At 34.2% G+C, this 14,607-nt stretch overlaps 1 protein-coding gene across 8 annotated transcripts in view; it reads left to right on the top strand.

Moving 5' to 3' along the window:
* DMD (dystrophin) overlaps positions 1-14,607 on the top strand; it is a 1,178,400-nt gene that overhangs the window by 507,739 nt on the left and 656,054 nt on the right. For all 8 annotated transcript variants that reach the window (XM_010394528.4, XM_019282745.3, XM_039551931.1 and 5 more), the window contains 5 exons: positions 783-963; positions 8,625-8,770; positions 9,729-9,941; positions 12,309-12,422; positions 13,552-13,707. In XM_010394528.4, coding sequence (XP_010392830.2) covers positions 783-963; positions 8,625-8,770; positions 9,729-9,941; positions 12,309-12,422; positions 13,552-13,707 — 810 coding nt within the window. The remainder of the gene's footprint in view (positions 1-782; positions 964-8,624; positions 8,771-9,728; positions 9,942-12,308; positions 12,423-13,551; positions 13,708-14,607) is intronic.

Below are 14,607 nucleotides of genomic sequence, written 5' to 3'. Positions count from 1 at the left end.
GCACAACCTCATTGCTCTCCACAGCTTCCTGAGAGGGGGCGTGAAGAAGAAGGTGCTGATCTCTTCTCCCTGGTATCCAGGGACAGGATGCATGGGAACGGTTCAAACCTGTGCCAGGGGAGGTTTAGACTGGAATGGGAGGGTGTTCAAAGAGTGTAACAAAAAGGCTTCCTGGGGAGGTGGTCGACGCCCCCAGCCTGTCAGTCTTTAAGAGCCATTTGGAAAATGCCCTTATCAACGTGCTTTAACTTGTCAGCCCTGGAGTAATCAGGCAATTGGAATGGATATTCCTGGAAGGTCCCTTCCAACTGATGTGTGCTATCCTAATCTTAACCTCTAATGTGTTACTGTGAGGCTGCTAGAAACCACTGGGCATTTTCATCTCTCCTTTTCTACTTCATTTTATTCAGCCTGTACATAATCTAACTGAGATGGGTACAGCATTATGGTACACGTGCTGTTTTTCTCTTCCCAGCTTCACATGAAAAGGATGTTCCTTAGGCTTGAAATTTTAATGTACAATCTGTTTTATTTTCTTTGAGCATAATGTCCTGTAAAAGCAACTTTAAGGTGACTTCAAACAGTGGAGTTGGGAGCAGTGGTATTTGTGAGAAAAGGGTTAAAATGTTGAATTGGTTTGTATTGTAACTTGTAACTGATGTATTTGGAAGCAAAATAGTTATGTAATGTGCACTGGAACAGTGGTGATTTCATGGCACTAGTGATTTCACCTCTTGGGTAGCTGTATCTTGATTTTTTTTTTTTTTTGGTCAAACATGCAGGATGAAATCATTCGAATGTCAACCCTGCAGCCTCAAATTGAACGGCTAAAGGCTCAAAGTCAAGCACTCAAAGAGAAAGAACAAGGACCAGTGTTTCTGGATGCTGACCTTGCTGCTTTTACCAGCCATTTCAAACAAATATTTGCTGACATGCATGCCAGAGAAAAGCAGCTACAGACCAGTAAGTGTTCTTGACAAGAAGTCAATTTGCCTGACTAGCACACAAAAGATAGTTGTTTATATTTTACTTTCCCAGTTTTACATTTTTTTTTGTGATACTAAACCAGTAGTGCAATTTAGGTGCTCTTTTTGGAAATTGAATTAGCCTTTCAAAAATTATCAGTGTATTCCATGTTTTATATTAATAAGAAATCAAGGGAAAGTACACTATTGAGAAGCAAAGCTTCCACTCAATGTAGTTCTATCATCAAACCTCCTCTTGTTGGTATGTTTATGGACAGATTCCGTGATGTTTTTTGGCACAATAAAACTATCTTTTTTTAGTTGGGTTATGATAGGGCACTCCATCTCTGTCAGTCAGTAAAGAGGAAAGAGAGCTTAACTACAGGTGGGAATCTGCTCTAGATTTTCAGAGAATAGAAATTTAACTCCATAAATCTCATCAAAGACAGATGCACCTTAGCACATCTAGTTTTTCATCATGTGGCCAACTCTTTCTTTTTTACAACAGAGAACACATGACTTCCAGTTATAACATTATTTGCAATATTTTTAGTAAAATGAATTTTTCAAAAGGGGCAAAAAGCTATACCAAAATGGAAAGTTAACTATTCCTAGTTAATGATATGTAGCATACCAGTAATGGCTGTATTCTTTCTGTATTAGATTATGAAATTAATAAATTATCAGACAAAAGAATACAAATTTAACTTTTCTCAACAAAAATGTTATTTGCCCCTTAAACCAATGATATCTCTAAATTACTGTACTGATTTGGAATTTGACATAGTGCTAGCTCCTTCTAGTGGATTTTTCTAGCATTCCTCCTAAATTCTTTCATGGAGAATTTTGGAGATTTTTTTTTCAACACTACATTACTGCACTGCTGGAGTTATTTTACATGTGTCCACATATGCAAACTGAAGAGGTGATGATGCCTAGGAGAACTGAAGAAATAAAATGCAAGTGTCCCATAGCAAGTGATGAAAGAATGGATTATAGAAATTTAAGGAGTGTAAAGCTTTTTTATTACTCTAAATTACAGATGAACAATGGATAAGATATAAAAACCATTAATGTGACTCTGTTTTAGATGCTGAAACTGGTTGCCATTCTCCCAACAGAAAAAAAAAAAAAAAAAGTAAATACTGACTTCTTTATGATTTCTTCTCCATCTAAACTTCCATCATTGCTGGTTTTACCACATCAAATTTTACTGTAGTGAGAGGTCATGAATTAACCAGTTGATTAGTCCAGAAAGACAAGTAGTGTTCACTGCCTGACCTGCAATGCCATGGGCATTGGTAGAGTTCTTTCTGGGTATTCCTTCCCCCTCCTGAGCTGCAGTAAGCTCCTCCAGTGCCCTGGCCAGTTGCAGAAACAACTCTCTGGAGGTGGTAACATTGAACAGATTGGGGTAAGTCTCCTGAAGTGTGAGAGAACAGAAGTTTCTAGATCAATATTTCATGGAGCCCTGGACAGCTGTTGCTATTTTATGTAGCTGCTCTGCATCATGGGTGCTTCATCTCAAATGGTTCAGCTGTCAGGATGAGATTGTTTTATCCCACACAGTACATAGCCATAGTGGTGTTTTAGGTGAGCATTTTATTCAGAAACAGTTTTATCCAAAGTTCTAATTTCCTTTCATAACTGCTGTAGATGTGACTGAACGTGGATGGGATAGTTCTGCCTATTGCTATTTCAGGATAGTCTTATGAATGAAAAATGTAGAACAAAAACAAACCAACCTGAATCCAAAGCATAAAAATTTGTCTCTTTGAGACTGAATTTCTTCTTCTTTCTTTGATGACTACTTTTCTTGTGTTTTACAGATGAGCCATATCCTGTGTCTTTTTTCTGGCCTTACTTTAATAGAAAATGTTGACATTTTGTTAGACTATTAAAATTATTTCCATCTTTTATTTACATAAATTATTTGTAAATAATTATTTCCTACAGATGGAAAAGTTTCCTGAGGACTAAATGATGTTTTTGCAGATCAGTATTTGAATTTTTTTTTTCTTTCCTGCACATAAAACCAACATGTGTTTAAAAAGATTTTTCCTTTTTGATTCATCATTATGGTTTCTTTTTATGTTAAAAAGATATTTACTTTTCACCATCATAAGAGGTTTGGTTATTTTGTGAAGGGGTATTTTGGGGGTTTTGTTAATGTTCTATTGCTTCATTATCTTTTCTGATGGATAAGGGTATTTAGCTGTTCTGTTTTTCAAGATAATTTTTCCCTCATAAACAGTTTCCTCTAACTGTGGGGGTTTTCTCCCTCAAATATTTTTTGTTTGGTCAGGTTTTGTTTGTGTTTTTTTGAGAGTGATGGTAGTTTTGGTTTGGGGTTTTTTTCAAACATTCAGGAGTGCTTAGTAGTTTCTCTGTTCTGCACAGTAGATTTGTCAATAAAATAATACTAAAGATTAACTCAGATTTTCTTACATGTTTTTTCTCCTTGATTTGATTAACATTTCCAGTTATAAGACCTAATTTAAATTCTGAAACCTATTTGGTTAGGTTTTTTAATTATTTTGTAGTGCTGTTTCTGAAAGAGGTACAACCTCATAAAATATTAAGAAATATGGCCCCATTTTTCTCATTTTATAGAATGTCTGTATATCCGTAGGTTGTTTTGAATGTGATGTATCCAGCATTCCAGCTCTCTCTTCTCCCCAAATACATTTAGAGTAATGTCTAGAATACTGGTATATAGAAAAAAATCAAGGTCAGAGCTTAAAACTGTTCAGTAATCTACACAAGGGAGTGAAATGGACAATGCTGGCAATAATTCGAATAGTGTTATTTCCCAAGGAAAATCTTAGATTTTGTAATGCCCTGGTGAAAAAGGAGAGTTTATACTTTACATTTACTTGTCTTGAAATTAACTGCTGCTATGTCAGAGAGATTTCTAGGGAGCAGGCTGGTCAGCCTCCCATTCCTCCTGAGCCCAGGGAGAGCTGACAGTCAGTGTCAGGTAAGTGAATACTCCCTGGTTCAAACTTCCTCCTGGGTAGCAGCTGATTCATTCCAGTACTGCTCTGGCTCTGTGACTGAACTAAATTCCATAAAGGTGCTTCTGCTTTTCAGTCCTGCTGCACTGAACTGTTATCCAGGCATGGCCTTGATTGAGATACATGTTCTCATCAAAATACATGTTCTTTAGAGGGAAATTGCAAAGTCGCTAGATTTTTAGAAAGTAACTAAATATAAAAAATGTCTTTTGTCACAGGTAAAATTAAAAGTATCAGGATGGAGGTGGCAAAGAAAAAGTTATATTTATTTCCATTTTTCTCTGCTTCATAAATTTATGCACTGTGCTTTCCTTTCAATTTCTAATTCTACCTTTGCAGGATCAGTAATTCCCAAAGGTGAAGTCATCATTGTCATCATTGCTGTTGTTATTATTAATGATGAATTATTCATCTGATTCAAATGATGTTTCTTCTGTTTATTTCAGGAAGTACTTTAGAAAGTTTTTGCCTTCTATATCATGACAGAATTCTTTAGACTTTTTATTTACCCATGCCATGCTTATGATTATTTTGCATGCACATCATTATTCTCTCTAATCCATTAATACAGTATCTTAAGAGTGTTGGATTGCATAGAGCTCATGCAATTCGAACTTGGCATAATTTTATAAGATAATAAACTACAGTAACTGTAACAGTATGATGACCATTTGGAGTTTTAGTCTGTAATTATTCTCCTTTGGTTAAAACTTTGAACTGCTAACTTATTTTGATGTTCCTAAGTACATTGGAACTGGGTTTTAAGTGGCAGTGAAATTGTAATTATACATAAAACAATCTTTCACAAATCATTGTATACTTGAGGAAGGAAAATTTTAAGCAAGTGTCCTGAAAACTTCATAACTATAAGTTTTCTTTAAGACCTGAACTATAATTTAGTAGTAAAAATATTCATCGCTGTTTGATTTTAGGGATAAAATTTGCTTAACCTTCTTTAAATGTGTCTTTCAAGCTGAAGATACAGTTCAGATGTGTGTGAGAATTTATTGTTTTAATAAGTATCATGCAAGCAATTTCTTTTCCTTTTTTTCCCATCCATTTCTGCTGGTAATAATTTTTTATGTAAATCAAGATCTAAAGGACAAAGCAGCCTGTGAAATGACTGTGTTTGAGATAATGTCCTCTACTCTTGTAGGTGATTTTATTTTCATTTTATTTATGAATATTTTTATGGATGGGAAATAAAACCAGCAAAAAAATAGTTGTGTCTTTAAAGGATATTTACTGTTACAGTAGATCCTGTAGAACTGGGGAGGGGCTTCCCTGGGAGGGCAAGGCCAGGTTGGATGGGGCTTGAGCAACCTGATCTAGTGGAAGGTGTCCCTGCCCATGACAGGGGGTTGGAACTGGATGATCTTCTAGGTTCCTTCCAATCCAAACCAGTCTGTGATTCTATAATTCCCTCCTGTTTCTTTTAAGGGCTTTATAAAAAAGAGAGTTGGAAGTCTTAAATCACTTGCATAACATTGATCAAGTATTAGACAAGACTCCTTATGATTCTGCTTTGAGACTTTCTGGTTAAAAATTTAGGAGAAGGGAATCACAGCATTTATGAAGACGTCGGTATAAAGACCTTGATGAATTGGTTCAAATATTTGTATTACAAAATAAGCAAAACAAAGTTGTGAAAAAATCAGCCTGGTTTTAAATTGCATTTACTGCTGAAAAGATCTTTATTGGAAATACATGAAGTTTAATCCTGTTAATTTATTTCAGGGAATAATTCTTTACTAAAATGGTCTCATAGATGATATTTATTGCTTTTCACGATGATGTGATGAACATTGGGATTTGTATTGACTGCAGGAGAAACACATTGCAACCTATCCAGTGTGATTTGATAGTTGTTGAGATAATTGTGTTCTCATTTCATTTCTGATTTGGGAAAATATTTTTGATTGAAAAATCTGGTCACGAAAAACAAGGAAAGCTGTGAGGAAAAAACAAAAAAAAATATTTTAATTACTTGGAAAGCTATTTTCACATGTTTAGATACTTCTGTTTATTAGAAATATATCATAAACAAGTATCTATTTGAACATTCTTTTTCCAAATTTACAGACTTTCTCTAAAAGAAATATGCAAGTGCAAATGTATTTGCCTGTCAATTCTTGGGGGTTACAATATCAGTCACACCAAAATGCGTTCCCTACAGGTGAAATGGATTAATACAAAAACATTTTTCCCTTCTGGAATGGAAATTGTATTCAGATATTTCACAGTAACATATTTGTAATTTCCCTCTGATATTTTGTTACAGTTCTGTCATGGACCTAGTTTTCTGTGTCTAAACTAGGCCCATATTGAGGACCTACTATGTGTTTTTCATTGACAATTCATTTTTTTTTATATAATACAACAGAATCCATATTAATGCACTTTGCTTTATCGTGTGGACTTTAGCCCATAAATATTAGTATCACAAAGCAAATTTTAGGTTAAAAAGAAACAGGTCTTGAATGTGGGTTTTTGTTACTAGCATGGGGAATTTAGAGATTCATACTGCCCACAGAGAGGCCATAAATGGATTAGATTATTTAGACAGTTATAACTGGGTAATGTGAATCCCACTGTAGGAATTTGACTGAATTCTCATCATTGACATCACGTGCTGCTAAAATAATAAAGGCTCTTAAGTGCCATCCTAAAAGTTAATCTTCTTCCATGTGAATGAAAATGCTGACACATTGTCTATCTTAAAAAAAAAAAAAGGAAAAAAAAAAGAAAAGTTTTTCACTATTACTAATCTGTAGTAATCTGGAAAAGTAAAATGGGTAAACGATGGTTTCACGCACAAATATGCTTTTAAAAATTAATATTTAATAACCAAATTGTGAAGACACTAGTTTGATTAAATCAATATCTGTTATCCCATTTTAAGTCTTATTTTGTCCAACCAAACATATTAGAAAACACAACTCATTACAATTGAATGAAATGTTTGCAGTGTTTGGATAGTTTTAGAATTTTTAATATTACTGGCAAACTTGCAGGATAAGACTTTGATGCAATTTGGTGGAGTTTGCAATAGCGGTTTTCACCTGTTCTGAGGTACTCTTCAGTACTACCAAAAATAGCTGTTATTTTATTTAAATGCCTGAAGTTATACATTTGTCATAAGATTTGTTTTTCATTTAAAGGGGAAAATAACTTAGAGAAGTCAAACATTGCATCATAATACTGAATTCCATTTCATTTTTCTAAATAAAGCTACAGTTAAGAGTTGTATAACTCTTTGACATATTTGAGCTGCTGAAATAATATCTCCATTCACTTGGAGTGAAGAATTTAAATGTATGTTCTATTCTGAAGTGGAAATCGTTTGGATTAAATGAATCAAAGACAATACAAATTTCAGTAAGGAAAGAAAAGATTTAAAATTTGGATGAGGTGGAAAATGTTTGGGTTTGTGTTTCCAAGAATATATTACTATTGTTTTCTGTGTACAAAAATACATCACAAGGGAAGAAATTCTTGTCTTTCCTGGTACTAAGTCCTATCTTTTGTAAATCCCCAGATATATGTCATAAATCAGATCAGCCAAGTCTTTTATGAGGAAAGTTTGCCATACAATGTGCATACTCCACAAGAGAGATTGTCCTGATTTTAGTATGTTATGATATCTAACTGAAAATGTATTTTTTTTCACATAGCATTCTGTTGATCAACTAAAAAATTAGGTTAAAATCTGAAGTACATTTTGCCAACCATCTGTATGATGTAAGCAATCTTGCACTTAAAAACTTTAACTATGTTGTTTGTCAAAACTGCTTTTTGGAGAGCTGGATTATTTTTCAGTACATTTCTTTGTGATGCACGAAAGATGGAGGAGGATACAGTAGATACAAATGGGTGTAACTTTTTTTGAGCTGTTCATTATTATGTACAAGTTGGAAATGTTTCAGTCCCAACCAGCCATGCTATTTGTCTGTACATTTTTCAGTGAGTATAGAGGCAACTGTTGTTGATGGCAGAGGGAATGTCTCTGCTAATGAGTTGCTCATGTGTGTGCCAGATGTTGTCTAGTTGCAGCAGCTGTAATGTTGGCACAATAAGCAGAGTTCAATAAAATTCAACTTTATTGTAGAAGGAAGATTAATTTTCTAAGCTTTTAACAGATGTTTTAAATGGAATATTTTACTTGAACAGAGACGTTGAACACATAAACATGGGCCATAAAAGGGAACCCCAGTTCTTAATACATTTCTGAAATTAGATTTTAGGTTAAGTACAATGGTTTGTCTGTTGATCTCTGAACAGACATATTTAAAATAGTTGTCTTGGCCATATAAGATGTCTTCTGACCTATAATAACAAGGTCAAATGACACACAACTCATAAAATGGCAGATAAATGTCAAACACATTAGAATGAATGTGTTTATTTTTCAAAATATTTTTGTTTCCAAAATTATTTTTATAATTCTGCTACATACTGGACCTTTTGCAATTTCTTGCCAAACAGCCATAGGCTTCAATAAGGCTTGGTCTTTTATCAAGTGTCTTCTGTCAGCAAACCAAATAGTGAAGCAAAAAATTGTTTTATTTCCTTCCTTCCTTCCTTCCTTCCTTCCTTCCTTCCTTCCTTTATTTCCTTCCCTTTTTTTCCCCATTGAATGTAGTTTTTGACAGTTTGCCTCCTGCACACTACAAGGAGACAATGAACACTATACTTGTGTGGATGCAGCAGTCAGAAACTAAACTCTCCGTGCCTCAGGTTGCAGTTGCTGAATATGAAATCATGGAGCAGAGGCTCAGGGAGTTCAAGGTGAGTGATCAAGCTGTGGGCATGAATGTCTCCACTGAGAAGTTTAGAACAGAACTCTGAGTTGGTACATGAATCTGTTGAAGCCTGTGGATCTTGAGTAAATAATGCCTATTTGGGTTTTAGGCCAGGGCTTCAGGAAATGGTAGTTACTTGATTATATTGATTCCTGAAGTTAAAGAATTTAAGGTGGTGTTCACCATTGAAAGCAATTTTATAAGATATTGAAAATGTTAAGGAAAATCCTTTTATGTCTCCATGGTATATAAAATACTCCTTAGATGATTGCTCTGGTAGTTAAATATAGATTTAGGCCATTTCATTTTCCAGGGCTGACATGAAAACGATTCTGATTTTCAAAATGAAGCACTGTCTTTTATCAGATTTCCTGTCAAATTTACAAGCAGTCACAAATGTGTAACAAATTTTGCCAGTGGGCATAAACCCTCCCTGTATCTCAATGTCTGATAGAGTTTCTACTCTTGGATGGCTAATGACCATATTGTTTGATGCACAGTCAGAAATAAAAAGTAGAATATAGAGAAAAAAAATAGATGAAGTAAATTTGGGATGAGAATTGCATAATTTTTGAGAAATTATAAAAAACTTTATATCACAGAATCAGTTCTCTTAAGTTTATTCTTTTTTTCCATGTTCTGTTTTTTTTCCCTGGTTCTTTTTAAAGTGTAATCAACAGGGCCATAGTAAATTCCTATCTCAAATTAATGAAATATATGTAGATCACATCTATTGACAAGTATAAATACCTCGGGTTATATTCTCAGTTCAACTAAAAAAATCCTACTTGCTATGTTGCATGAGAAAAACAATTCTAAATTGCTCAGTAAATTTTGCCTTTCCCTGTTTTAGCAAAGATGGCCTCTATGTCTTGCCTGTGTTTGTGAAACAAAGAGAATTGCCTAGCACATGTATCGGGATTCCATTTGCTTCTTATTCATAGGCTCTACAAAGTTCTCTGCAAGAGCAGCAAAAAGGCCTGAATTATCTCAGCACAACTGTGGAAGACTTGTCCAGGAAAGCCCCTGCAGAAGTCAGTCAGAGTTACCGATCAGAGATTGAGGTGGTCCTTGGCCGCTGGAAGAAGCTCTCGGCACAGCTGGCGGAACATTCCCAGAAACTGGAGGAGCGAATGAGCAAACTCCAGCGATTCCAGGTTAATCAAACTATTTCAGCCTCATCTTGTATGTGGTGGCTTGTTGCTATGGACTAGGACAGAACACATTTAGGTACTTCCAGAAATTAATACCAAAGTGAGATGATTAAAACAGTACAAAAAATGTATTTAAATGTCTGCTTGATTTTGATGGGTGCAAGATTTTACTTTGAATTCTGTTTTCGTGGCTATTTCTGCCTATGTTCTTTCAATAGCAAAAAATTTTAATTTCAGTAAAAATTGTAAATAATGTTCCTCTACTTCCTTTTTCAATGTATCTGAAGCACTTATCATGCATCTGAAGTAGCTGTACCATATTGACTTTAACGAACCCACTTACATAACTAAAGTCATCTGTAATATGGTAGGTAGTATCTTGGCATCAGTTTCCAGAAAGCAAAAGTGTATTTAAGGTATTTAGAATGGCAGCATTGGAACCTCACCTGGGTGTCTGTAGGGCTGTTTCTCACTTTTTTCCTCCTCTCCTCTGTCTGTCTGACATTTTTGCCCTTTCTTAACTACGTTGTCACTGAGCATCACTAGCTCACCGTAGCATCAGCCATGTCCTGTGGTGGTTCCACAGGAGGAAGCTGGAACTACATCCAGCACAGGACAGCACCTGTCCTCTCCTCAGAGATGCCACCCTACTCCCAAAACAGTGGCACATAAAAAAAGCAAGGCACTTTGCTTAAGAAATTCAAGATCTTGTCTTTTCCCTCCCTTCTCCCTCCTGTCTCTACTCCCACTCCTTTGTCAAATTTAGAGGTTTGCCCACTGCTCTTAAAAAGGTCCTGAACATCATGACCATGCTCTATAAAACATGCATTTTTAAATCTGTGTAAGCTGTGGATGCACACAAATTTTAGCCCTTATATTTATTCCTAAAATTCCTATGGTACACATCTAATATAAAAGTCATTGTCTTTTCAGCTTGTTGAATGAAATTTCATCCAGATTATTGTTTTAGCTGTTATAATTTATGAAATGCATCAGTATGGGATATGATGAAATCAGTGTTCATAAACAAAATGGATTTACAATCTGATTGAAAATGAGAGTCATACATTTGATCTTCATTGGTAGCTGGAGACTAATCTCTTTTTAAGTAAATCCCACCAGATCTACATTTTACCACATTAATGAACTATACTTAAAGTATTCTTGTAAAGGTATTAAAGGTTCATCATGAAATATGATTCTGAACTATTTTTACTGTTGGATAATGGAATGCACAGTAGATATTTCAACAGTGTTTTGGTAATCGCCATTCTGAAGTACACTGATAATTTTTGTATGATTAATTTTTTTAATTGATTTAATTTTCCATGATAGACTGTTGTTTTTAAATATATCAGTCACATTAGGGAAATGTTCCCTTTGGTTACCTATCTCATAATTGTTACTAAGGCACGTTTGTGTACATTTTAGGAGAAAGTCTCTATTCTAATGTCCTTTTTGTGCTTTAATTCAGCTTTGCATTCAGCAAGTAATATCAATATCAATATGTATTTCATTGGTGATGAAAATACTTTGATGAAAAAGTGCTTTAAAATTTACTTTTAAAATTTTTGCCATATATATTTTTATTTTAATATGTGCATCTGTTCACATAAGATGGCATTTTAAGGTAATTTTAGGTGGTGTTTTTTATATCTTATTCTACTTTTCAAGTTATTAGATTACCTATGTAATGTTGCCTGGACTAGTAGCATTCCCTCTTTCCAAGTATTTGATGTTCAGTTTTTTTTATCAATTGCAAGAGTTAAGTAAAGACTATGAAAATAATGTCTCTATTCTAGTGTTAGAAACAGTAACTGAGAGACTCTGAAATGACTCATTGAGCCATTATATGATTTTAGTTTCTGAAGTGGATCTCTTTCAGTTACACTGGTTTTTTTCATTCTGAATAATGAGGGCATTTTTCTGTGTTGTGTTCTGGTAGAAAAATAGGCACTAGAGCATATAACTTCCAAAAAGAGTCTGAATATTAAATGGAAGCACAGAAGATTTGATAGGAGAGCCTGAATTAAATGCCAAGTATGAGTAGTATGAAGCCATAGAAGGAACCAATGAACAAACATGCAGTATCTAAACACAAATGATATTTGTAAGGCATAAATTTGAGAGCCATAAAGTTGCCTACTCGTAGACGCATTAAACTTGGTCAGAAGTGGTCAAAGTGCAGGTTAAAGTGTTGATGACAGTCCCAGGTAAAATTGGTTTTCCTTGTTTGCTGTGTTTGTATTTTCAGACAGCTCAATAATCTTGCAATTACATTGCAATGAGTTTAATTGTAGTGTCAGGATGAATTACACTCTTGCCAGTCAGGTTTTGTGTGATGCAATGAAATGTCGTTTTAATACACAGAATGACACTAAAACACTGAAGAAGTGGATGGCTGAAGTGGATGTTTTTCTGAAGGAGGAGTGGCCTGCCCTTGGAGACTCAGAAGCACTGGAAAAGCAACTTGAGCAGTGTACAGTGAGTATTACCTGCCTGCTTGACAGTTACTCAATTACTTTCTATGAGATGAGCTTAAACAGAAGTTACACAAATGATTACCGTTCCTAAAAATAGATTCATTTTTTAAGGGGATTGCCTTCTGCAGTATATTTGAACCTTTTGCATGTCCTCAGTTTGAAGGAAAATTCAGTTAAAAACATGAAAACTTTAATACCAGAAGGAGACAAACAGTGACAGTATTTTTATGTATTTATAGCAGGAGCAAAACATCAAATACAACAAATAATATGTAACTAGCCTCTAAAGTCAACTGTTTATTTACTTTGTTGAGTTCATGAATGCTGCTTATTTATTTTTTTAATCTCGATAATCTGTGCCAAAAAATCTTTTTCTATATCTGTTACACTATTTACAAACTTTTCCGACTGTAACAAAAGAACTTGTAGGTATTCTGAGTTATATCCATTCTTTTTTCACTAAACTTACGAGTTCCAGATGCTATCCCAGTAGAGTTTTAAAGCATCGTGAAGTATTGGTACTTCCATCACATGGTTTACAAATTCTTCTTCCTGTCCCAACAGAGTGTGTTAGTGCAGTGAATCTTGTAATCCGTGATGGTCCCTGTCTATATGTTCAGTGGAATTTACAAGTTCTGTAAATGTTCTGGCAGGATGTGTAAATATTACGAAACATACACAGTGATCTTACAGAACTGCAAGTTCCTCATACTTTCTCTTACCCATTATATAAATAAGAATTATCGTTATTTTTCACTATTATAATGGAATGTTCTTTCAGAAATGTGAATAAAAGATCTATGTATTTTCATGTTTTCTTCAACCAACAGCAGGGAAGCATTTTAAGAGATATAATATATGTAATGTAACATTATGTAAGTATGTATTTACAGGGCATACATAACATTTAAAAATGACATAATTTTATTTGGTATAGAATAGCTTGCCACATTAGAGCTGCTCATTTCTTTCTTGTTTCTTTTCATAGATAAGTCTGTTGATTGTACTTATTTGACTGGAGATCTGGACCCCAGACAATTCAGAATCTCATGTAGACACATTTTCATAGAGATAACATATTTAAAACTTTGTGTGAATACTGCTTGCGTAATCTTTTGCTATTTCTTTAGGCTTTAGTAAATGATATCCAGACAATCCAGCCCAGTTTGAACAGTGTTAATGAGACTGGGGAGAAAATGAAGAGAGAAGCAGAGCCAGAATTTGCTTCCAGAATAGAGTCAGAGCTAAAGGATCTCAATGCTCAGTGGGACCACATTTGCCAACAGGTACCAAGTCTCCTGCTGTGACTGGTTCTTTTGAAATTAATCATCAGGGTTATCATTGGCAGAATTGTCCTTCTGTACATATGCAGTAGATACGAAGCTGAATTTAGATGTATTAATTAAACTAATATTTTACAGAGTGTAATTTAGCCTGTAGCAGTACATGTAAAGTATATTCATTTATATTATAAAACAGTACCTTATTATTTTTATGACAAAGTTACGTACTAATATATTAGATCTAACAGCAGTGTCATTTATGGCTCCTGCAAAAGTAGATTTCTGAAGGTGTTGTTTAGGCATTTGCCAAAACAGTCAAGTTCTGTATTTAGTTTTATGTTCTCTTATACATTGTTGTAATCTCTTGTTATTGCTCTGGATGAAAAAAGGCGTTAAAGCAGTGAAGGGATCATAATTCAGTAACTCAGAATTAAGAGTATGTGCACATATGCATGTGTATAAATTAGTCTCCAGTAGTCACATGGAGTTGAGAGAATGGGGCATAATAGGAAAGGACAGCTCTTTTATTTTAATTAAAGACATTATTAATAATTTTGGAGAGTAAGGAAGCTAAAAATTACTATTATTTCACCGATGACATTTGGATTCTTATTTTTATGACAGTTCAAATAAGATTTTTCATGTTTTATTACCTTTAAATTTTTCCTACTTGCTTTTTCTCTTGTCTACCTTTATAATATATATTTTCATAACAGTAAAACTGTTACCTTTTAATGTGGTATATATTTTCTAAAATTTTTTATTATTCACTTTGTATGTGGAAAATAGTCTCTCTATATTTTTCTGATAAACATATTTTAAAATTTTGATCTTTGAAATCTGTAAGAGATTTTATTGATCCAGTTTTGTAGTCTTTCCCCTTTCACTACCATGGAGTATTTA

This window comes from Corvus cornix, chromosome 1, assembly GCF_000738735.6.
Source record: "Corvus cornix cornix isolate S_Up_H32 chromosome 1, ASM73873v5, whole genome shotgun sequence".
In the NCBI taxonomy this organism is placed as follows: domain Eukaryota; kingdom Metazoa; phylum Chordata; class Aves; order Passeriformes; family Corvidae; genus Corvus; species Corvus cornix.
The sequence above is the reverse complement of the archived record's forward strand: the minus strand, read 5'-3'. Positions and strand labels throughout refer to the sequence as shown.